The sequence below is a fragment of the Aythya ferina genome (genome assembly GCF_964211825.1).
Source record: "Aythya ferina genome assembly, chromosome: 1".
Classification (NCBI taxonomy): domain Eukaryota; kingdom Metazoa; phylum Chordata; class Aves; order Anseriformes; family Anatidae; genus Aythya; species Aythya ferina.
The window spans coordinates 194,248,648-194,271,166 of record NC_140296.1 but is presented as its reverse complement, the minus strand read 5'-3'; the positions used below and the strand labels follow the sequence as shown (position 1 = coordinate 194,271,166).

At 43.9% G+C, this 22,519-nt stretch overlaps 2 protein-coding genes across 9 annotated transcripts in view; both read right to left on the bottom strand.

Moving 5' to 3' along the window:
- Nucleotides 1-5,055, bottom strand: part of CCDC146 (coiled-coil domain containing 146) — a 72,232-nt gene extending 67,177 nt beyond the window's left edge. Inside the window, exons 1-2 of the mRNA XM_084507510.1 lie at nt 4,911-5,055; nt 3,566-3,646 (exon numbers count right to left, since the gene is read on the bottom strand). Coding sequence (XP_084363636.1) covers nt 3,566-3,646; nt 4,911-4,959 — 130 coding nt within the window. The 5' untranslated portion in view covers nt 4,960-5,055. The remainder of the gene's footprint in view (nt 1-3,565; nt 3,647-4,910) is intronic.
- A 6,349-nt stretch (nt 5,056-11,404) lies between these two features.
- LOC311434883 (uncharacterized protein) lies at nt 11,405-21,491 on the bottom strand. 8 transcript variants are annotated; one of them, XR_014691803.1, is made up of 6 exons: nt 21,350-21,479; nt 19,806-19,929; nt 18,225-18,664; nt 17,698-17,845; nt 16,446-16,553; nt 11,405-13,146 (listed from the first exon to the last, which is right to left on the bottom strand). XR_014691803.1 is itself a non-coding variant. In XM_084515365.1 (5 exons), exons 3-4 carry the CDS (start codon nt 18,516-18,518, stop codon nt 16,449-16,451), a joined length of 399 nt encoding a protein of 132 aa, XP_084371491.1. In that variant the 5' UTR covers nt 18,519-18,664; nt 19,806-19,929; nt 21,350-21,479; the 3' UTR covers nt 11,405-13,146; nt 16,446-16,448. The 8 variants fall into 8 exon arrangements, 5 of the variants coding, with proteins under 5 accessions (XP_084371491.1, XP_084371487.1, XP_084371490.1 ...); XM_084515365.1 differs by lacking the exon at nt 17,698-17,845; XM_084515361.1 differs by lacking the exon at nt 11,405-13,146 and having other exon boundaries at nt 15,137-16,553.
- Between the last annotated feature and the right edge of the window lie 1,028 nt (nt 21,492-22,519).

Below are 22,519 nucleotides of genomic sequence, written 5' to 3'. Positions count from 1 at the left end.
TTAGAAAAAGATTCTAGTTCAGAAAAGTGTCAGTAAGATTTTGATATTAGTTACCCAGTCTTACCCTTCAAGCCCAACCAGAATGTGATTTTTTAATTTTAAGCACAATGACAAAAATACATAAAGCACATTATTTTTCTCTAAGCCATTGTTACAGGAATAAAGATATGATTTCATTGTTAGAGTAACATCAAATTGTTTATGTTGTTATTGCTGGAGACAAAACCTGTTGTACGATGAAGAGAATATGTTATATTAATGCCTTTTAAACTGTTTTATGAAAACTTGTATATGAATGTATATTCAAGTTAATTTATACTTCCAATCTGATAACTTCTGAGACTCTGAGGTCTGTGAAATGAATTAAAACAATGAGCAGTTATTTGTGCAACTAGGCTAACTCCAGTGGACATAGAGATGCAGCTTATTACTAATATTGGATGTAGGTTCACAGATGGATTTATAGATGTACATTATACATTGACATGTGTGCTTCTTTTGTTCATTATGACAATTTAATTTCTTAAGCTATTCCCTCACTCATTCTTTGCTGCCACACAAAACTGATATTTCATTTAAACCAGGTTAGTTAAATTGGTATAAACTGACATGTAAATGTTCCAACCTACCAAAGGCTTTTTTTGTTTAATACAGGAACACAAGTCTAAGGTTTAGACAAGTTTAGATGAAGAGGTGCAAAGTGAAACTAGGTTGAACTGAGGCCATAGACATGGAACTCCTTCCATAGCCAGCTGCTGGATGTTGTGCACCTTTCCCTTCTTTTGCAGGGGGGTTCCTTCCTTCTCTCTCACCACTGATCTTGAGAGGAATGGCCATAGAATTAGTTTCTCAGGCAAAATCAGCTAAGGAAGCCTGAATATTTTCAAGTCAATGATATGAGCCTAATTGGCTACTTTTGCTAGAAGTCAGCCACATTCCCATCTGTCCTGCTTAGAGAGGCAGAAGCAGCACCCAGAGCAGAGAGACAATGAACAGAACAGATGAGCTACTGGGCATGACACAGAGTATCTATCCACATCTTTATGCTGCTTCCTTTTGCACATGGATCTTAACAAATAAACGTGACTCTGAAAGCAAAACAGCTGACTGAGTGCTTTATACTGAATGAGTAAGAAAAAAGGTACACAATTCAGCTGGAACATCCAAACAGTGAAACCTGGAAAGACCCAAAGCCAACACTGGGTGCCTGGGGACAGGCAGAAGAATCCTTCAGTCACAGAATAGTGGTGCTTCCCCAAACTCATCCACTCTCCCCTTAAACTCATGCAAAACATTCAGTATCTACAAAATCTGAGGGAATGGAGTCTCTCACCTCACCCCTGCGTGACATGAATAATCAGTTCTTTCTGCTTGTTTTGAATCACCTAGTTCTTTTACTGCATGAGTCACTGAATAATCTCAACCTTTCTGTGCCACTAGGTGTTTTCTACCACTGTCTCTTCATTTGGTAACCCTTTCTGTAGGATGAAGAACCCAACCTACCTGCTGTTACTAATATGAAAGCCCTTCCTACTGTCCCTGTCATCTTTTCCAGTTTTTCCATATCTTCTTCAAAGAGAAGGAAAGAGACAAGATCTGCAGATGTTATTGGTAACAATAACATCTGTGTACCGTGGGTTTATTCAATAGCCAATTGATGTTCTTTTTATCCCCTAAGATCTTATTTCCTAATGCTTGTTTCCTGAAGTTGAAGTTTACAGTCTGGTCAATAGCAGGACCTCTGTTTTAACTGGGCAGAGCCAGTGCTTCAGCATGAAGGGCTGTGCCCTTAAAACACAAAGCTATGTCAACATTAAGTGATAGCTGAAATTAAAACTACATAGTATACAATAGGGTATTATACCCGTGTAATTCAGAGCGATTAGACTGTACAGTTCCATAGACAACTATTTTGGGGAAATGGCAGCATACTGCGTACCTAAATTGCTTAACAATTTCTGTTGTGAGTTCCCTTGTTTCTGTTTGTTTTCAAGTCCCTGCTGTTTGGGATGGAATCACCCTGAGCCCCCCACAGACTTTAGCTGCTGGAGTTAGATATGGCTAAGATAAGGAGGACTTGAATGGTGAAGCTTGTCACTTCCCTTTTCACTTAGTTTCCATGCGGAACTTACTTTCCTCAGAAAATATCTGGTAGTGTGACAAACAAAAAAACAACCCTGAAATCCAAACCCCTGTGTGTTCCGGAGACAGCCTCTCTTTGCCACCCCTGAGCAGAAACTGTTACCATCACTACACACCCACTAGATTACAGAGGAAAACAAACAAAAAAGCTTTGCCTACCCACCAAGCCCAACAGATGACTTATTAAGAAATAAGAAACTTCAGGGAAGGAGTTCAGAAAGATGCTGAGAAATCTAAATTGTCAGCTATGACAAATGGATTTAAAAAATGTCATAAATATATTTCACGGTAGAATTGCATAGGAATTTTTAATAAACTTTAAAACAAAACAAAACAACTATATCCTGACACTAAAATTCTTAAGCTTTATATGAAGGAACACTGATAAGCAGCTAGCCCTGTGTGTGGTAAACTTTGCTCAAACACTTTCTGTTAACTTGATCTGTTAACTTGATTTTTTTTTTTTTTTTTTGAGTGTTCCTTTGGGGACCTAGGAGTTGGACTCAATGGTCCTTCTGGATCCCTTCCAACTTGGATATTCTATGATTCTATGATTAACTTGAAGTGTTCTTGCAGGTAGGAACCTCAGCACAAGCATAACATCAGCAAGAATACCCCTACAGGGCATAATCAACTAGAAATCAATCAAGAGCATGCAAATAAAACTGAATCAACATGATAGCCAAAATATAGACGGCATAAGTAAAACTTTAAAAACCTTTAGTTTATATGAAGAAAGAACTCTTCCTAGCAGTTCCTCTTTTTTTTTTTTTTTTTTTCAGTATTTATAAATACATTTTGAAGGATGTTTAGGTACCTCGCATGAATATAATGCAGAGAAAAAAAAAAATAATAATAAAAAAAAAAAAAGGAAGGCAAAACAAAACTGCGCTGCACTTAGCCAGGGTTTTGAACTCTTCTGGTCCCCGCGGCAGCGAAGGGGACTCGTAGGGCTGGCTGCCACCCGGCGGCAGCGCCTTGTCAGCGCCTTGTAGAGCCTTGCAAAGCCTTGTAGTGCCTTGCAGAGCTTTGTGGAGCCTTGTAGCACCTTGCACTGCTGGCTTACTGCTGCTGCCTCAGCAGCTTGTGCAGTGAACAGGTAGATTCAGTATTCGGGCTCAACAGCAAAAAATCCTTTATATATATATATATATATATGTATGTATGTATGTATGTATGTATATGTGTATTTCAAAAATCAGCTATTTCTAAAGACCTGGAAAAATTCACATCCATCCCTCGTCTCGTCCCAAGATATTTCATGGTTCGTTTTTCACTCTCCAGAATCCTGTTCCTCTGCACTGAGCCAGTGTACGGCAGGCAGGCCCTTTTTGGGTTTCATTTGATGATTCTTGAGGCTGAGCAACGCAAAGCAAAGCAGTGAGTGAAGCGGAGAGCTCTGCCGGTCAGCACGAGGCCTTACCGAGCCTTCCACTGAGGAAATGACCGCCGGACAAGGAGCGCCAGGGCCGCCTTCCTCCCCTTGGGCTCACAAATACGCAACCTGTGGCATAGAGACAGAGACAGACGTGAGGGCAATGGGACAGAAGGAGCTGGGCAAGCACATGCCCTATTGGGTGGCTTGTAGGGTTATTTATGGGAAAAACACCCCCACCCTACAAAATGGCACCATGGGGTGTAAAAGGGAGGACCCAACAGACATCCCCGGGTTTCATTAGCTGTTGTGGCGGGGCAGCCCCTTTCTGTGCCCCCCTCAGTGCTCGGGGGCACGGCCCAGCCCTGACCCCACAGAACTCCCCAAACGTCCCTTTATTTAAAAAAAACCCTGTACAACAGCACCGCGGGCTGGGGGGAGCACAGAAAGCTTTTAGCTGAACCCAGCGGCTCCCCACTCGTCTACAAGCTGCAGAGAACCGTTGTTTTTAAGGTGATTTATTTATGGAGGACGCGACAAATGTGGTGCCCCCCCCCAACCCCTGAGGCGGCCGCAGCCCCCCCCCAGCCTCACCTGCGCTCCCCGCCCGGCCCCGCCCGCGGCGTCCCCGTCCCCATGGCAACGCGAGCCCACCTCCCCTCCCCTCCCTTCCCATTGGCTCCAGCGCCGCCCAATAGCGGCCGAAGGCGAGCCTTCACCTCCCGCCCCTTTCCCCCCCCGCCGCCCAATGGGAACACCCGGGTAGTTCCGGCGAACTACGACTCCCAGGAGCCTCCGTGATGGGGGCTCTCTTGGCATCACGTGACTTTGGCGGGGAAGGGACAGTGGAGCAGGAGGAGGTAGGAAGGGGGGGGCTCCGCCATGAGGGCGCTGCGGGCGGGCTGCCGCTGGTGGCCCCGCGCCTGGAGCAGCTCCTCCGCCGCTCCCGGCGGCTCCCGCAAGCCCCTGAAGGAATGGGAGCTGGCGGTCGGCCCGCGGGGGAGGCTGCGGGTGCGGCTGCCCTGCGAGGTGAGCGTGCGGCCGCTGGAGCCGCGGAGGAGCCCCGGCTCCGAGCGCCGGCTGCTGGTCACCGTCCGCGGCGACAGGCGGGACCCGGAGCGCGTCCGGGTGCGCTACGACGAGGAGCTGCAGCTCGCCGCCATCGCCGCCGATGGAGTGGGCAGCGGGGCCGCCGTGGAGGTCCGGGCGCCGGCTGAGTTCGGTGGGTGCTGGGTGCCCCTGCGGGGTATTTGGGGAGCCTGAGGGTGGGGGTGGCTGCGTGGTTTAACACCTCGGGGTTAAAATCATCTGGAAGAACGTCTGGGCAAGGCTTCTTGTACAGACAAACCACTTCTGGGAGCCGCCACAGCCGCTGGTACCAACAAGCACCTACCTACAAACCCTTCTTGAGGGTCACCATCACCGCTGGTAACAGCAGACATCCCAACCGAAGCGCTGATGGTGGCAGGAAGTTTAGGGATGGCAAAGGGTGAGCTTGCTGGGATAATTCCCCTTGGTGAGCTTAGGGAGCTGTTGAGCCTGGGTTTTGGTGGTTGATGATGTTCCCCCCCATCCTGCTGCTTTATTTTTTCTGATGCTCTGCTGCAGCTGTGCTCTGAGATGTGGTGAATAATCCCATTCAATTTACACTTAATGTGCCTCATCTGTGAGGTTCTTGGACCACCGCGTTATGTTTTCTCAGTTACTGCTTTTCTTAGCTGATACAGCAAAGGCTTTCTGAGCCTTCCATCTTTTTACTTATCTCTGGTTTGTCTCATTTAGGACGGCCATACTGATTCATGCTATGAATCCGACTAGTTTGCTGTCCTGTCTCCAGGAGCAGGCATGAATGGATGCTCAGGGAAGGAAGAGTAAGAACAGGACAAACAGCCAAGTGTGCTGTCAGCTGTTTTCAGCTTGAGCATCTTCTGAGCCTGATACAGAACCTCAGACCCTCAGTGGATTTCTCTTCTAAGTGCTTGTCCACATGTCACATGTGTGAACAGCGCCATGGTGAAAGCTTTCTGGCAAACTCCATGCCTTTTGGCAAAGAATGCCCTGAGGTGTACTGTCCATTGAACTGCTTTTTTCTTGGACAAGTGCGCAGTGTTCCAAGATCTTCAGCAATTTGATAGTTTTAACAATTCTGAATAATTTAGCTGGTGAAAAGTTTTCAACCTTGCTATTCATACTGATTTCCGAGTTCCCAAAGTGTTTGAGATGGTGCATAATTTATAGTTAAAAGTCAGAAAACAATCCAGTACTCTGTCAAAGACTTCTGAAAGTCCAAGTTTGTTTGGGAGCAGATCAAATGTTATCAGTGTATTCGTTGCCTCTTTCACCAAACAGTAATAGTGTCATGAGGCAGGAGTGTTGTCTTCTTGTAGATTCAAGTCTTCCCTAAGAGTTATCTATCTGCTACGTTCTTATTTTCTTGGGTTTTTCTGGTTGGTTTTCTTTTTCCTGCTTGGCACGTACAAAGATGACATTGGCCTCTCTGTAGCTTGCTAATAGATTTCATCCCAGGATTACAAACAGTCAAAACAAAACCCATCATTCCATTCATAACCCTTCACTTCTCTGACAGAACTTGTCTGTTTATTGTAGCCATTTAACAGCAATCTTATACTTTGTTTTCTAAAGGGTATTTGAGGGACTATTTTGTTACTTCATACTTGTTACTCTTTTTTTGTGGGATGAGGGGAGAGAGTTCATTGTGTTTAGGCCTGGAAAATCTCAGCCTTCATAAAGAGCTTGAATATGGAGAACCTCCCTCAAGGCCTTAGTAATGAATTCTAATAAAAAGAATTCATTTAGCCTTCCTCATGTTTTGAGGTTATATTCTTATTATACATTGAACATCAACTAACTCAGCAGACAGTCCCAGTCTTCTTCCTCCTGGCGCTCTTGAGATGGGCTTTATTAGCTTCTAGGTTTCTAAGCAAGTCATTCCACTCAGTTTTGGGGTAAGATTATACAATTTAGGTACCCTGTGCAGTCTGTGGATTATAGTCACCTTCTACTACCTGGTGTTTGTTACACCATAATTAGCACAATGTTAGTATTGTCTCTTTGTGCTCTTATCTAGACATACCAGATATAAATCTCTTGATGTAAATATTTTTTGTACTCAGTGAAGCTACATGCCAGTAAGGTTCCACTTCAGCTCTGGCATGTATTTTGGAATCTCTGAGTGGTAGTTTGTTTTTGGGTTGTTCCTTTTCCTGTGGTAGGAAAGAAGTGTCCATTAAACATCAGTGCACAAGATCTCACTCCTTGGAAAATGCATCTCAGGCTACAAATAGTGTCATAGAAGGCTCTGGACTCAAACAAGCATACAATCCAAATCACAGGATTGCTTTGGGTAGAAAAGGCCCTTAAGATCATGAAGTCCAACAATGCTGTAAGCATTCCTCTCTGAACACTGTGGCTTTTCTCTGGCCTTCCTTGCCCACGTGAGGGTGTTGGCCCTGTTCTGTTTAGACTGTTTTATCTCAGCATTTTTTTGTCACTAGACTGTAAGAAGTTAAGAAGTCGATGTGAATGTCCTTATGGTATTCTAGCTAGTTTCCTTTTTAGAAGTGAAAGCATTTCATAACAGCTTTTGCAATTTAGGTTGGAACTTACCCAGGAAGCTTTAAGTTGGTTAAAACTCCACAGAATCTGATGAACATTTGCAGAACGTGCTGGATGAGAAGTTTAAATACACACCTTAAACCAGAGGCAACTGGGGTTAACCCTACTGGGCTGACTGCCGAAGGAACCTCTGTTTCTGTTCCAGTGGCTATTCTTGTGCTGTGCATAATCTTTCAATATCCTACTCAATCTGACCATCCTCTGACACATTTTACCTTCACAAATGATAGATACTGATGAATTGCTCTTTAATCTAGCAGACTTTTTTATTTATTTTACTTCAGGTTGTATACATCTTAGCTGTTTATTCCTGGACAGGAATGGTGTGGGCATATAGCTGTAGGTTGTGAGTCTGCTCATCACGTGAAGGGAATCCCACTTGGCATCTAGAACAGCATGTGCTGACTAACCCTGGAACCAGCTAGTTCTTGTTAGTGTATGTTGACTAACTCCTTGGATAAAGCAAAATGAGGTCTGGCATAACCAGAATTTGAGAATCATCCTTCTTTTCTGCCTATGTAGTTCTTATGTTTAGTTTTAGTAGGTATGTATTATTAGAATTATAGGGTAATTCACGTTTGATAGGGGCCTCAGGAGGTTTCTAGTTCCAGGTTTTGAAACCTCCAGGGTTGAAGACTCTACAACCTCCTTTAACAGACTGTTCCAATGCTCTTCTGTATTATACCCTGGGGAAGGAGACAGCAAAGTCGTGTAGGAGAACCATCAAGTCTGAAGCAGTGGCCAAGCTTCCCTGAGTAGAACACCAAAATTCTGTCCCCTCAAGCATTCCAGGCCTGGGCCAATTTAGAAGCCAGTGGTTTTGTTTGTTTGTTTGTTTTTGTTTTTTTGTTTTGTTTTTTTTTTTGTCTGGTTGTTTTGGTGCCAGCTCTCTCCTTGTTAGAACTTAACTATTCCACATGAGCCTTATGTAAAGCCCATAAGATCACTTTCATCTTTGGTTAAATACTGTAGATTCTTTCAGACTTAACTAGGCAAGCTGAAGGCATGTTTGGGTCTTGAAAGCTGCTGTGACTCACCAATATAATAAAATTATGTTATCACTTAAACATTTTTTCATCCTACTTCTGAGGGGAGAACCCAGGATCCTGGGAATACTTGTTTCTGCTTTTTGTTCTTTTGTAAATGTACTGGAAAACAGATATGTTTTCAACAGTGTATTTTCTTAAGTCTTAACATATTAACTGAGTTGAGAAACAACATCATCGGTCTCTATTCCTAAACATGACAGCCTCAGAGCAGCAAATACCATAATCTGCTGCCCTCAGTAAATAGGACTGAATTATCTTAACAAGTATGGTCATGTACTGGTAAGCTTCCCATACAAGCAGAGAATTGGATCATCATGAAGTATTTCTAGTGGTTCAGTGCTAATGAGTCACTTTGAAACATGCTGATAACCTATTTATTTTAAATATTACAGGTTAAGGTGGTATTTCTGGAGTGCCTCTGCCTACAGTCTCATACCACAGGTCTTTTTATTCCTGTACACATTTATTTTCAATGCAAGTCCTCTGCACCTTAAAGATCTTTATGCATTCTTCAAGCCTTGTGTGGCTGAAGTTGGCTGCAGCCCTCAGCTTTGCCAAGGAGAAATCAGACTATTTGTGGAGCTTTGGCACTGAAATGGATTGTAACCTATCCCTCCTTTTTTGTCGACTTTCTGTTAGCAGTGTTATCCAGCTCTTAGCCTGCCTCTTCTGGGAGTCACTTATTCTTGCATCAGGAAGCCTGTTCACGTGACAGGCATTCCTTGTCCACTAACTCTTCCTCAATAAGGCTAGCAATACTGTGGCTCTGGAACGTGTGTTTCTAGGCCAGAAATGCTGTGTTTCTTAACAGCATGCATGTGAATTCATGGACTTCTGCATCCTGTTTTGGCACAGATCTTTGGTACATCTGGGAGTACATTGCTAGTCTACTTTTCATATAATGGCTGTAACGTACCAAGCAGGATCAAAAGTTTTTGTTGTTTTTACTCTTAGCAAATTCTCATTAAGCTGGTATCATGGTTGAACTGACTGTTCTTAAGCCGCCTCCTCTTTTTTTTTTTTTTCTTGACAGAAGTAACAAGAGCTAGAAGCTGCCACGCTGATGGAATTTAAAGGCTTGCACAAGCAAGCTGCCTTTGTGTATTATCTGAAAGCAAGGTAGCAAAAGCCTTGGATATAGGCTCTCCCGAGGACCATGCAGTTTTCCAGTGGGTGAACTGAGCAGTTTTGAGCAAGACAGCTTGTATTTCAGAAACAATACTATTTTCTTTTTTGAACTCTCCAGGTTTATGCTGTACAGGGACATGCTGTTTCAGGCTCAGATGTGTGTGCCTCTATCAGTGTCTTTCTGCAAACTGCATTTAAACAATCCAACTACTTCCTAGGAAAGAAAACACTTTGGAAATGTCTTGCCTACACATCTCAACAAGTTAAAAGCCTGCAGATCAGAATTGATCAAATTGAAATAGCTCTCATACCACTCTGATATTTTTAGTCTGGTGAAACTACCTCGGCTTTGCCAATATAAATATTGTAATGCTGGCCCTCCAGCCTCTGTTAGTCACCAATCCCTTCTCAGCATCCTTTTGTGCTTTTACATGCCTCAGTTTAAGAATTTAAGAAATGTGCAGTCAGGTAAAGTCTTGGTCACACTATCACTTTCTTGGAGGTCCATGTATCTCCCTCTTTCTCTGTGAGGAGGCTAAGAAAACAATATCTACAAACAAAAAGACTTTGTGGGAAACTTGCTTCTCCAGCTCAGTTCTTCTGGCATCCTTTTCTTATAGAATTGGTGCCCCTCAAATACTGTTTGCATCCTTCACCAAACTTAGCCTTTAGGTGACTGCAGCAAGAAGGTAGCAGTCGTGAAGCAAAGAAATCAAATGTTTTACCTGTCTCCTGCTGTACTGAATTTTCCTGTTTTGTCAGGTGACAAAACCTTCCTTTGCTGTAAGTTGGTGTTGTGTCTCTCTGTCTGCAAGCTGCCCTCAGTGTGGTTCCAGTGCCTGGTCTGAGCAGCAGTGTACCAGTTGATCTTTAGCCTCTGCTGTTTCATGGGTCTCACTTGGGGTTTCTTGTTGGGGCAGAGCCTGTTCTATGCACTCTGATTCTTCTCCATCTCTTAGAATGTTACTGGTCACCGTAGCAGATGGTAGAAATAAAGGGAGGGATTTCATAGTTGCTTAAATAAAGTTTTTTTTTTTTTTTTTTTAACTAGATTCCTCCCTTCCCCCTCCCCCCTGGTCTTTAGCATGTAGTAAGCGGCCTGAATCTCCTCTAGCACTAATTTCTTGCAACATATTAAATGACACCTATTACATCCTTTTATATTCTTCCATTCCTGCATTCTTTTTCTGATTACTTTCCATAAGAAAGGACAAAACTTTTTCTTTCCTCTCCTGGTTTTACCTTTTACCAGTGCCTATGGTGGTCATTAAAATAAATGGTTATTACTGCAGTCAGAATCCCCAGATTGCACCTTCTCACACTTCTCTGTGGGCTAACTCATCCCTGAGTTTAAGTAGCAGAAAAATGTTTGTGCTGCTCCTGCATGAGCCCATAAATTACTCACTTGATCGCCACGTTATCTACAAGACCCAGTGAGTTTCTTCATGGCAGCCTGTGAACAATACTAAGGTGAGGTGATTCAGACTGCAGTTACTCAAGCTCCTTCATGCCCAGAGGGTAAGTCAGGCCTTCCAGCAGACTAGGGAAGAATGGTGCATGCAAAGTTCTGTACCTTTTTTTGTGTTATGCTGCTTGCTGGCTGAGGCAACGTAGGTCTAAGCAAGGTGAGCTCTAACTTAATACAAACACATCTCCTGGAATGGAGTTCTGTTACTCCTTATGGTTTCAAGCAACTTGTCAGCTTTCCCACCCCAAAACCCATGATAGGGTAGAATTGTTAGTAGATACAGTGATTAAGGTAGTTGTGTGGTGGAGTGTAGGAATGGTTTAAAAAAAAAAAAATTCACTAAAGGACTGTACCTTGCCAGATGTAAGTAGATGATAACTAATCATACAGCATTTATCCTACCACATGTAGTTACTCTATTGTAATCAAGTACTACGTTAAACAGATCTGACCTTATTGTTCTGTTGCTAATTCTCTTTTAATTCTAGATTTGGATATCAAAACATCAGGGACTGGCTGTGTGAAGATTCAGAAAATTGAATGCAGTAACTGCAAAATAGAAACCGAGAAGGGGACTAGTGTCTTGCAGTCAATAAAGGTACAACAAACATTTCTTTATTCCATTAGTGTTTTAAAAGGGACTGTGTGATGGAATATGGTATAAAAAATAAAATACTGGGTGCCAGTTCTAGAGATTAAAAACCCTTTGGTATTTCTAAATGTTACTGTGTGTATAGCACCTTGCCTTTCTTACTGCATACAATTATAATACAAGGTCAATAGCCATAAGTAACATGAAGTAGGAAGTCCAGGCACCTTTGATAGCTGAAGAAAGCAGAAACAGTGGTGCTGCTGCATGTGTGCACCCAAGAAAAATAAAGTCTGGGAATTCCTTTCTCTGAACAGCAAACTAATAGTTATGTTTGCTCGTTTGGGACTATGAAGTGCTTCACAGCATGCATTATCTCTTTCTTTAACCTGATTTTTTTTCTTAATTCTGATGTATCAGTGCTATTGACAAACTCGTTAGATTAATGTGTAACTTGAAATTGAAATGACATGTCCTAAGTACCCAACTGAAAATACTGATAAATACTGTAAATGACAGGGTCATGACCTTGTTTTTTTGATCTTAAGACTTCAGGTTTGCTGACATGTTCTTTTGTGGGCATAATGAAAGAATAAGCACCTTAGGTGCTGTTTGGAATAAATTTCACTTAATTAAGATTGTACATGCAGCAATTAGTATAAACTCAAAAGATTTTTTTGTTTCCTTTCTAAAGCGTTTCTGAGATATGGAAAACCTTTCAACATTTTTCATTACTGTGATGAGAGGATTATATAGTATGCACAGGGAAACTCAGCTTACTGGGACATTTTAACAGAAAAAATTAACGTAGAGTCAGGTTTACTCCATGTTCAGTGACCTACAAACAATCTGTATTGTCCAGATTCTGTGTAGTTGAACATAACTTCTTGTCAGATTTTTGGTTACTTTTTAACAGTACTGTATGTTACAGATATTGTGAAACTGGTTAAAAATGAGGACTCTATATTAATAACAGCAAGTGAAAATTTGAGAAATTGCATAATATGAGAAAAAGCAATTTTAGCCAGCATTATTGACAGTAATCACAGGATGCCAGCACAACTGGCAAAATTTTTTGTGATGTCATGGAGAAAGTTGTCTTCCCTCAAAATCCTAACTAACCTGGTGGCCATCTTTTCTCAGATACTTGAAAGATAAAAGACTTTTAAGATTTAACATTTTGGCATTCAGAATATATTTTCATTTACATCTCCAAGCAATTTGGAACAGAAGAAGGCTATGAGGAGTAGTCAGCATGGATTCACCAAGGGGAAATTGTGCTTGACCAACCTCATTGCCTTCTATGATGGCATCACCAGCTGGGTAGATGGGGAGAGGGCAGTGAATGTCATCTGCCTTGACTTTAGCAAGGCTTTCCGATACTGTCTGCCATGACAGCCTGCTAGCAAAGCTGAGAAAGTGTGGGATAGATGAGTGGACAGCAAGGTGGGTTGAGAACTGGCTGACTGGCCAAACTCAGAGGGTGGTGATTGGCAGCGCGGAGTCTGTCTGGAGACCTGGGACTAGCTGTGTTCCCCAGGGGTCAGTGCTGGGTCTGGTCTTGTTCTACATCTTCACTGATGACCTTGATGAGGGAAGAGTGTCCACCCTCAGCAAGTACACCAGTGATGCAAAGCTGGGAGGAGTGGCTGACATGTCAGAAGGCTGTGCTGCTGCTGCCATTCAGGAAGACCTGGACAGGCTGGAGGGATGGGCAGGAAGAAACCAAATGAAGTTGAACAAGTGTAGAGTCCTGCACCTGGGAAGGAACAATTGCATGTATCAGTACAGGCTGGGGGATGACCTGCTGGAGAGGAGCTCTGCAGAGAAGGACCTGGGGGTTCTGGTGGACAGGTTGACCATGAGCCAGCAGTGTGCCCTGGGGGGCCAATGGGACCCTGGTGTGCATTAAAGGGAGTGTGGCCAGCAGGTCAAGAGAGGTGATCCTCTCCCTCTTCTCTGCTCTGATCAGGCCTCACGTGGGGTATGGCATCCAGTTCTGGGCTGCCCGGCACAAAAAAGACAGGGATCTCCTGGAAAGAGTCCAGCAGAGGGCCACAAACATGATATGGGGCCTGGAGCATCTCCCTTATGAGGAAAGGCTGAGAGACCTAGGTTTGTTCAGCCTTGAGAAGACTGAGAGGGGATCTTACCAATGTTTACATGTATCGTAAGTGTGGGAGACAGAAAGATTTGGCCAACCTCTTTTCAGTGGATTGTGGGAACAGGACAAGGGGCAATGGCCAAAAAATGGATCACAGGAACTTCCGCACCAACACGTGAAAGAACTTCTTTACAGTGAGGGTGAAGGAGCATTGGAACAGGCTGCCCAGGGCGGTTGTGGAGTCTGTAGGACCTAAAACCCTGATGATGGCATCAGCTATGCAATCATTCATCTGATTTGTACGTTATCTCCTCCTTGGGTCCCAGTCTCCAAGTGGGAGGAGCAAGGAGAGCACTACTTGTGCTTCCCATCCTTTCAACATCTTTCCAAGGGATATAAGGTCCCTTTTTGATGTTTCATAGTTTCCTTGTTGCAACCTCACTCTTCCCTACATGAGAGAGTAGAAATGGGTGGTAGTCCTGTGGCTTAACCAAACTTGGTAGCCTCTTTGTGATGTGGATGCGAGAGAGAATGTCTGGGCGGCAGATGGGTGCTTCAGTGCCTCTCAGGGTGGAGTCTCCAATCACCAACCCTGTTTGTACTTTTTTTGTGGCACTGGTTCTTAGGTTCTTATATACATGGTTTGCTGGTCCATGTTTATACTGTTATCCTTTCCAGGGGCTTGTTTTTATTATCCTCTCCTTTTTTTTTTTTTTTTTTTTAATCTTTTCCCCCAGAGCATCGTACCTATTGCATAGGGCTATTTCAGGGGCAAGGGGAAGATTCCTCCTCCTGCTCCAAGCAGAGATGAGGGTCCAGTTTCCCTTGTCTGTGTGGTGGTTTTACCTTGCTAGGCAGCTGAACACAACCACTCTCTCATTCCCCCTCCTCAGAAGAGGAGGGGAAGAAGTAAAGGAAAGAACAACTCAGGGTTGAGTTGAGGATAATTTTAATTAAAGGGGAAAATAATTATTATTAAGGAAAGATTATTATTAAACAATTTATCTAAAGGGAAAACAGGGAAAATGGAGAGGGGAAAGGAAAAAAGTTGCAACCACCATTGGGAAGGACCATTGGAAAAGAGCAGTGAGGGTCTCTCCCTGCGCCAATTGCCATGCCACGCCCTGACCGCCCCTCCTGGCTGCTGAGTTCCCTAGGGGCTGCCTTTGTATGGCTGGGGAGGGGGCACTGCTGGCTCTGCCCATACCCCCTCGGCTGCCTCGAGTGGCCTCAATGCTGGAAAAAAGAAGCCCTGCCTGCCTCGATCCCCCTCTCTGCCGCAGAAGGTGTCAGCCCCAGAGCCAATTGCCTCAACGAGTGGCTGCAAAATGGCGGCGACGCCTGAGGTAAATGGCCCGCCGCTGCTGGCTCTGCCTCATCAGCCTCCCTCAAGAGAGATGCCAGGCTCCGGCAGCTCCCTCAGCTGCCTTGAGGCCAGGAGAAAAAAAAAAAAAAGCCCTGCTTGCCTCAATCCCCTGCTCCCCTGCAGAAGGTGTCTGCCCCTGAGTCGATCACCTCAGATTCTTGATGATTTTAATGGCCTTGATTTTGGAAGCAGCACAAGGTACTGTGCTTTTCGGTTGGTGCAATGCTTCCTTCATCTGTGCCCTTTGAAAGGGCTGGTCCAGATAGCCTTTTTCACACGTTTTCACAAACACAGTTTATTTGCATCTGAGAAACTGGTGACAGAAAATACACGTGTTTAGAGACCAAAAAGAAGGAAAGAAGAGACTGCCTTCAAGAGAAGGAAAAGCAGAAGTGTTTATCAAGTTTTACTTTCAGTTGTGTTTGTCACATCATAGAAATACTTTTTGAATGACAGGTTGTACGTAATACAACTTTATGTGCTCTTGATGGCAAAGCTCCATCTTTTCCACCATTTTCACAGGTGCCGACTACATTTTTAATTGCAACTACACCGTGAAAATAGAAATTTAGACAGTATGGTGGACTAGTGTCTAATTTTAAAAAATTCTAATTTGCACTGGAAGATACCTCTAACTAAAAGCCAGCACAACTTTTACCCTGTTAGAAATGATGTTGACTTGTACCTTTACATAGAATATATAGTGTCCTGTGCAACAGTTGATACCATGATGTACTAGCACCGCATATAAGGCATAGAGGAGTGGTTCTCCAGTTGATTGAGACATGTAGGCTCGAAGGTCCAAATACTCAGGATATTTAACCTCCTGAAAAATGCATTTAATTGCCCAGGCTCAGAGTTTATTGGGGTCTTTGAATTAACCTAATACGTGAATTCTAATACAAGAATTAAACTGCAGAAACAGAACCTCAACACCATGCTCATGATTTGTGGGTCTGTTCCTCTGGGCTGTAAATCGAGCCTTTGTCATCCAGAATTTTGTCTTTACAAGGCAAGCATTTGCGTGTGTTTTCAGACAACTATTAAATTGTCCAATTCTTTCTAGCAGCTCAGCATATATTTGAAGTTATCACCTTATGCCAAACTCTTCTCTGTGTACCAACATCTAAACCTGTTCCTGAAGTCCCACTGATGTCAATGAATGTGCTTAGCTGAGGAAGGAGGCACTGAACAACTTGGGGCAATGTCCCAAGCCCTGTTTGTATCCAGAGTAACTTGTTCTCTGTGAGAAACCTGTGCACAAAACCTTCACTTTACAGCGGGATTTAGTGCAACATGTAAGAGTTTTCCATATTTCTGCCACTGTCTTTGAGACATCACAGAAGTATGAACGTGAAACCCCATTAATTACCACATTCAAAAAACACTGTATAGGATGTAATTCTAAAACTATTGTTATGCACTGCCAAATGAGAGCTGCTATCAGGATCTTGCGGAACAGCAGGAGCATCAGCAGAACATCAGGATCTTGCTGTACCAAGTAGTACTGGAGTAAGAGCCAAAGCAGATAAGGATCTGCATCTCGGTATACCTGCCGAATGATATAATTATTACTTGATAAAGTGACCTCTTATGTTTGAAAGGCTTCCACTGGGTTTTCTTTGCAGGTCGTTCCACTGCACTCAGCTTCTCTGGTGCTGTTTGGTACTGGGGGCTGAGTAGTACTTGAGGTCTCCTAAAGACAAACACAAAGAATTGACTAATTAACAGTAATCTGGATTTTTGTTTCTGCCTGTGAAGGGCTTTCACAAATCAAATCTACTTTAAGTGGTGTAACCCCAAAAGGTTCCTTTATGGCAGTGTACCGTGATGATTTAGCAGGTTACAAGCACCACAAGGAACCCGATGTTCCAAGAACTCTGAATGGTCAAAGTTAGGTGAGGCTCCAGAAGGACGAATCGGAGTATGATGTACGCACACAAGCTGTGTCTGCATAACAGCTGAGAAAGCCACATGGCATGAGGAGGTGTAGAGTTAACACCCTAGCAAGTTGAAAACGGGGTGCAAAATTTTTGGAAGAATTTTTAAAGAATTAAGAAGATATCGAGACATTGGTATCTTACATTAGCAAAGCAGTTGCTGCTGCCTGCCTAGTATACAGCAGCCTGATAAAGCGCCATTTTTTTCCTTCAAGGAGACATTCTCCTGGAAGTCCAGCAGTGTGTTGCCTGTCATAGGGGAGTTCTCTTCTGGTAGTCCTCTGACACGTTTGTGACCACCTACTGCAACTACAAACATCATAGTTGGGGAGAGGGAGATGGGTGCATGCGTTTCAAATCTTGAAAGAAAAGCAGTAGGTGAAATGAACAGCATTGCCAACTTTTTAGCAACTACGTCATATTTTTACTTTAGAACGCATAAAGTACAGAGTGTTCGATTTGTGGAAACGAGAAAGCCACAATTAAATTTAATGCATCGTTAACAAAGCAACATGTCACCAATCCCAAGCTATTTTAACCAAACTAGAAATTGAAGTTACTACTTTGTCATAATTGATAAATGCTACCCATATTTTTGATATCATATTTGTAGATTTGGGTTGTCTTCATCAAAAGGTATCTTCTCAATACCCAGGACACCATTATGTTGTATTTTGTTTAAAAAGTATTTAACGGGCTTTGGTCACTCCTCCATAATACAAAAGACAAAATGGAGAAAGCTGGAAAGCTTGTTTTGCATTTATAAGGACACCACATTCTCTTCCAGGGGGGCATGGGGGTTGCCCTGATTATATGAGTGTGGTTGGCTTTTGTCATATCAGAGATGGAGTGCATTGAACTCAAGAAAGCGAGAAATGAGATCAAAGTAGTACGGCTAACCTTCAGCATTGCTGTTCTGTCTGTTTTCTGTTAACGTTTTCTCAAAGATTGCTCTTCGCCTTTTCATGCTGGACTCCACCATAGAAATGTGTGAATGGCTCCCAGGCTGACTTGTCAATGTCAGTGGCAGTGAGCTTCTCCCACTTCCCTGTTGGAAGATATCGAGGGGATGCGAGTTAGAAGCTACTGGTGGGAGACAGATAAGGTTTTAAGGGGGCAGAAAGGATATGAAGAAGCAGCACATTGGAAGGGGTGCTGTTCTGGCAGTAGTGTTCTCCAGAATGCTCTAAGGTAAATTTCTGTGGCACTGCAGGTTGCAAATTGTGAATTTGTGTGCTACTTAGCTGATAGTTTAGCATACCAACATGTTTGGCAGTATCTTGCACTTTCCATGTGCTATGGTCTCCTTGTAAAACAAGGTTATTTGGCATAGTTGCACATGCTTTCCTCATGTTTCTAACATCACTAGAAGCACAAATGGGATATTGTGGGAATCATTCTCAACTGCAGAACCTTCCTGCACTCACCTTCCTGCCACCTAGGGTATCAAAGTGTCTCTTCAGCTCCTTCACGGTGATGGAGAAGGGCTCAATCTGGCAAGCGCCACCCAGGAGCTCCTCTTTAACCGTATCTGCCCTCCTGCTGTCTGCTGGGTCTTTCTCCACAGTGCTGCCATGGCTGCTTTCCACGGGTGCCAGGGGCCATGGGGCTGGTGGGAGTTGGAGCACTAGGCTGGGTCTCGGAGCACTTGCAGACTCCCACCTCTCCTTGAGGAGTTTCACAGAGCCCTTTTGCAGGGTTGAGTCTGACAACTCCATCATGCCCTGCCAATGCAGTAGGTATGTGATGACATAGCTTGTACTTCAGACTGAGCTTCTGTCTGCATTGTTGGGTTGTTGGACTTGTTTGCTTGCTTTTTTTTTGAGACAAATATTTAACCAGGATCTGAGTTGTCTGCAGTATTTTACTGGGGAGGGAGAAGCACAGGAGAAGAATTAGGTTTCTGCAATCCAAGGGTATTTGTGAAGGAAATTCTGTTGTGACGTCTACACTTGTCAGCAGTGAATTTGAATTTAGGCCTAAAGCTGACTTTAAGCCACGTCCCTACCTGCTCATGGTCACTTACATCTACAGCTTTTTTTTTTTATTACTACAGCTTGCTTATAGCAATTCATTCTTAAATAAAATACTTGATGAAGACTGCATGTGTGAAACTGTCAGTAACTTGAATTGTTTCCTGGGCTTTACAAAAAAAAAAAAAGAAAAAAAAAAAAAGGAAGAAAAATGGGGGAATAAGAAAAAATAGAGATTTGGAGTTGGGCTTCAATGGCCTTTCACTTCACACCGCCTTTGCTGACTGTACTTTTTAACTTTTGGTGGCCACTTGTAAAGTTGTCTCATTTCAATGAAGGGGAGAGCAAAGTATGTACATTATGAAAGAAGGACCAACATGTTGCCCACGAGGGCTGTAACTCATTCAAGTCAGTGTGTTTTCCAAACCACTGCAGCCCAGACCCCAGGACCCAGAGGAAGGGACAGCACAAAAAGCATCTGAGCCCTTAATTTATGGCTGTGCTGGGAAGGGAGGCAGGGGCATACAAGAGAGAGGACTGGAAGCCACTTCAGTTCTTCCATCAATCTGGTGACTAATATTAACTGGCCATGTTACTGGAGGAGCTTTTCTCTGCTAAAGACTCCCCGAATGTGCACATGAGAGCTAACTGCATGCTTCTGACACTGTCACTTGAAGAGGTTACAGTTTCTTCTGCAGGTAAGCAGAGCTTCAAGTATCTGCAGCATTTCTTTTTTTTTTTTTTTTTTTTCTTTTGCCCCCTTCATTCCTATATACCACATGAACAGTATCAAGCTTCATGCCAGACAACCTCTGTCCAAAAAAATGCATGAACTTTTCTATTTGTAAGGAGCTAATATTACTGTTGGGCTCTTCTCAGTTGAGTTTTCCTCTTGTGACATTGCTGTACTCTTTATGTGCCTGTTTAAAGGAAGGCAAATCTAAACATTCTCGAATTCACTGGTCTTATTTGACTAACAAACGTGAAGCTTGATTGACAGTTCACAGTATACAGCTGAGAAAATTCTCATCCTACCTCGTCTGTCACAGTCGCACTTTCAAGAAGTGAAGACCGCAGGAAGAAGCACCGCCACCTTTTAACCTGTCTGTCTGCATTATGGGCACACAGTCAGTCTGCATTTCCAGGTTACCATCCCCATCTGTGGGTATACGGAAACCAAGACAACCAAGTCAGCATGCTGGCTTTTCTTACCCAAAAAGATTGGCCAGAGGCACCCCAGGGCAGAATCTGTTGTTGATGCATAACCTCTCCCAGAAAAAACTTGCTGTCCTTAGGGACAAGTTCTTGGGCAGACTGTTGCGGTAGATAATAAAAGCCCCCAAATAGAGAGAGCATTAGTTTTTCATTTTCATTCTCCACTACTTCGATAACTTCAAATTCTCTCTTAGAGCTAAATAGTAAAGTGTTGGAACAGCTCTGGCATGCCATGCTTGGTTTTCTTTCATTTCTGAATGTTGATGGTTTTGTGTGTTTGGTTTTGATACTTAAGGGAATCATCAAAATGTTGGGTAATTTACCCTTGGGGGCATTCTCTCTTCCTGTAGTATGATGGAGACTTCTGACTTTCAGGCAACAGCTCTTTGGCCAACAAAACTTTTGAAGGACTCTCTAATAGGCCAACCCATTCTTTCTGAATGGGAAATTAAAGGAGAAATTCAAGCATATCCCCTATGAGTAATGGCTGAGAGACCTGGGTCTGTTCAGCCTTGAGAAAAGAAGACAGAGAGGGGATCTTACCAATGTTTACAAGTATCTTAAGTGTGGAAGACAGAGGGATTTGGCCTACCTCTTTTCAGTGGTTTGTGGGGACAGGACAAGGGGCAATGGCCACAAAATGGATGACAGGAAGTTCCGCACAGACATGCGAAAGAACTTCTTCATGGTGAGGGCAATGGAGCACAGGAACAGGCTGCCCAGGGAGGTTGTGGAGTCTCCTTCTCTGGAGATATTCAAGGCCTATCTGGACGCCTACCTGGACAGCCTGCTCTAAGGAACCTGCTTTGGCAGGGGGGTTGGACCTGATGATTTATTGAGGTCCCTTCCAACCCCTACAATTCTGTGATTCTGTGATACTTCTATTATCCATGAGACTTCAAGCAGCAATGAAGTGGTGCTCACTAATGAACTGAAAAGAAGGCTGCAGAGTAGCCAGGATAAGGCTTCTGAGACCAGCTCCCCTGTGATTTCAGTATAGTTTAGAAGACCTTAATGTTGCTTCTTTCTTTTCTGTCAACTCATGGAGCCTTGTTTGATTCAGAAAATAAGGAAAATGTCAGGAAAATTACAAGTATAAATGATGATCCATCCTTGTGGTGGTTTTACTCAGGTGGGCAGCTAAGCTCAACCACAGCCACTCTTTCACTCCCCCTCTTCAAAGGGAAAGGGGGAAGAAAATACAATGCAAAGGGCTCATGGGTTGAGATAAGGACAGGGAGATCACTCAACAATTATTGTGACGGGCAAAACAGACTCAGAGTAAGGAGATAGTAATAGGCCATAAATCGTACTAACAAGCTAGAGAAGTGAGAAACAAAGGAAAGAAACCAAAAACACCTTACCCCAATCCGCACTCTTCCACCTCCTCCCCCCGAGCGGCACAGGGGAATGAGGGTTGCGGTCAGTCTGTAGTACTTCGTCTCCGCTGTTCCTTCTGAGTCACTCTCGTCCCCTGCTCCAGCATGGAGTCCCTCCCACAGGATGCTGTCCTTTCCAGACTGACCCCGTGTGGGCTGCCGACGGGCAGCAGCTCTTCAAGAACTGCTCCCACACGGCTCCATACCACAGGGTTCATGCCTCAGGAGCAAACTGCTCCAGCACGGGCGGCAGCTCCCCCTAGAGCCCTGCTCCTGCGTGGGCTCCTCTCCACGGGCTGCAGCTCCAGCCTGGGGCCTGCCCCTGCAGGGGCTCTCCATGGGCCGCAGCCTCCTCCAGGCCACATCCACCTGCTCCACCGGGGGCTCCTCCACAGGCTGCAGCGTGGAGATCTGCTCCATGTGGGACCCATGGGCTGCAGGGGGACAGCCTGCTCCACCAGGGGCCTCCGCACAGACCACAGGGGACTTCTGCTCTGGCACCTGAAGCACCTCCCCCCCTCCTTCTTCACTGACCTTGCCTGCAAGGCTGTTTCTTACTCCTCTCGCTCTCCCAGCTGCTGTGTAGTGGCATTTTTTTTCCCCTTTCTTAAATCTGCTCGCCCAGAGGCGCAAACAACATCACTTATTTGCTTGACTCTGGCCAGCATCAGGGCCCTTACCTAATATGGGGCAGCTTCTAGATCCTTCTCACGGAATCCACCCCTATGGCTGCCTGCTACCAAAACTTTGCCACATAAACCCACTACAATCCTTTATGTGTCTGCTATGCTGGTAGAAGCTTCTTTGCTCCCTTAAGCCCCAGATGAAGCCCCAGGTTCCCTTGTCCCAGAAGGTAGAAAGCATTTAAAATGTAAAGAATCAAGAAAGAACTGCAGATGTCAGTTAAAATACTTACTAAATAAACCTTCAGTAGATTATAAGGTTCTGTCTGCTCTTTAATACACTGAAAGCATTACCTAAAGTATTCTTTGAATTGTGGGTGGTTATTGATCATCTCTGTGCTTGTGACTGTAAATGTTTCAACGTATGGAATCATACAATCAGTCAGGTTGGAAAACACCTGTAAGATCATCTAGCGCAACCTTTGACCTAGTACTAAAGTCCACCACTAACTACAGAAGACATTTTACCACT

Coding starts and splice junctions, on each gene's coding strand:
- LOC311434883 (XM_084515361.1), bottom strand. CDS start 18,518: ATGATGGAGTTGTCAGACTCAACCCTGCAAAAGGGCTCTGTGAAACTC. Junction 17,846..18,224: donor ATACCCTAGGTGGCAGGAAG/GTGAGTGCAGGA, acceptor ATCTTCCAACAG/GGAAGTGGGAGAAGCTCACT. Junction 16,554..17,697: donor ACAGAACAGCAATGCTGAAG/GTTAGCCGTACT, acceptor GTTTGTCTTTAG/GAGACCTCAAGTACTACTCA.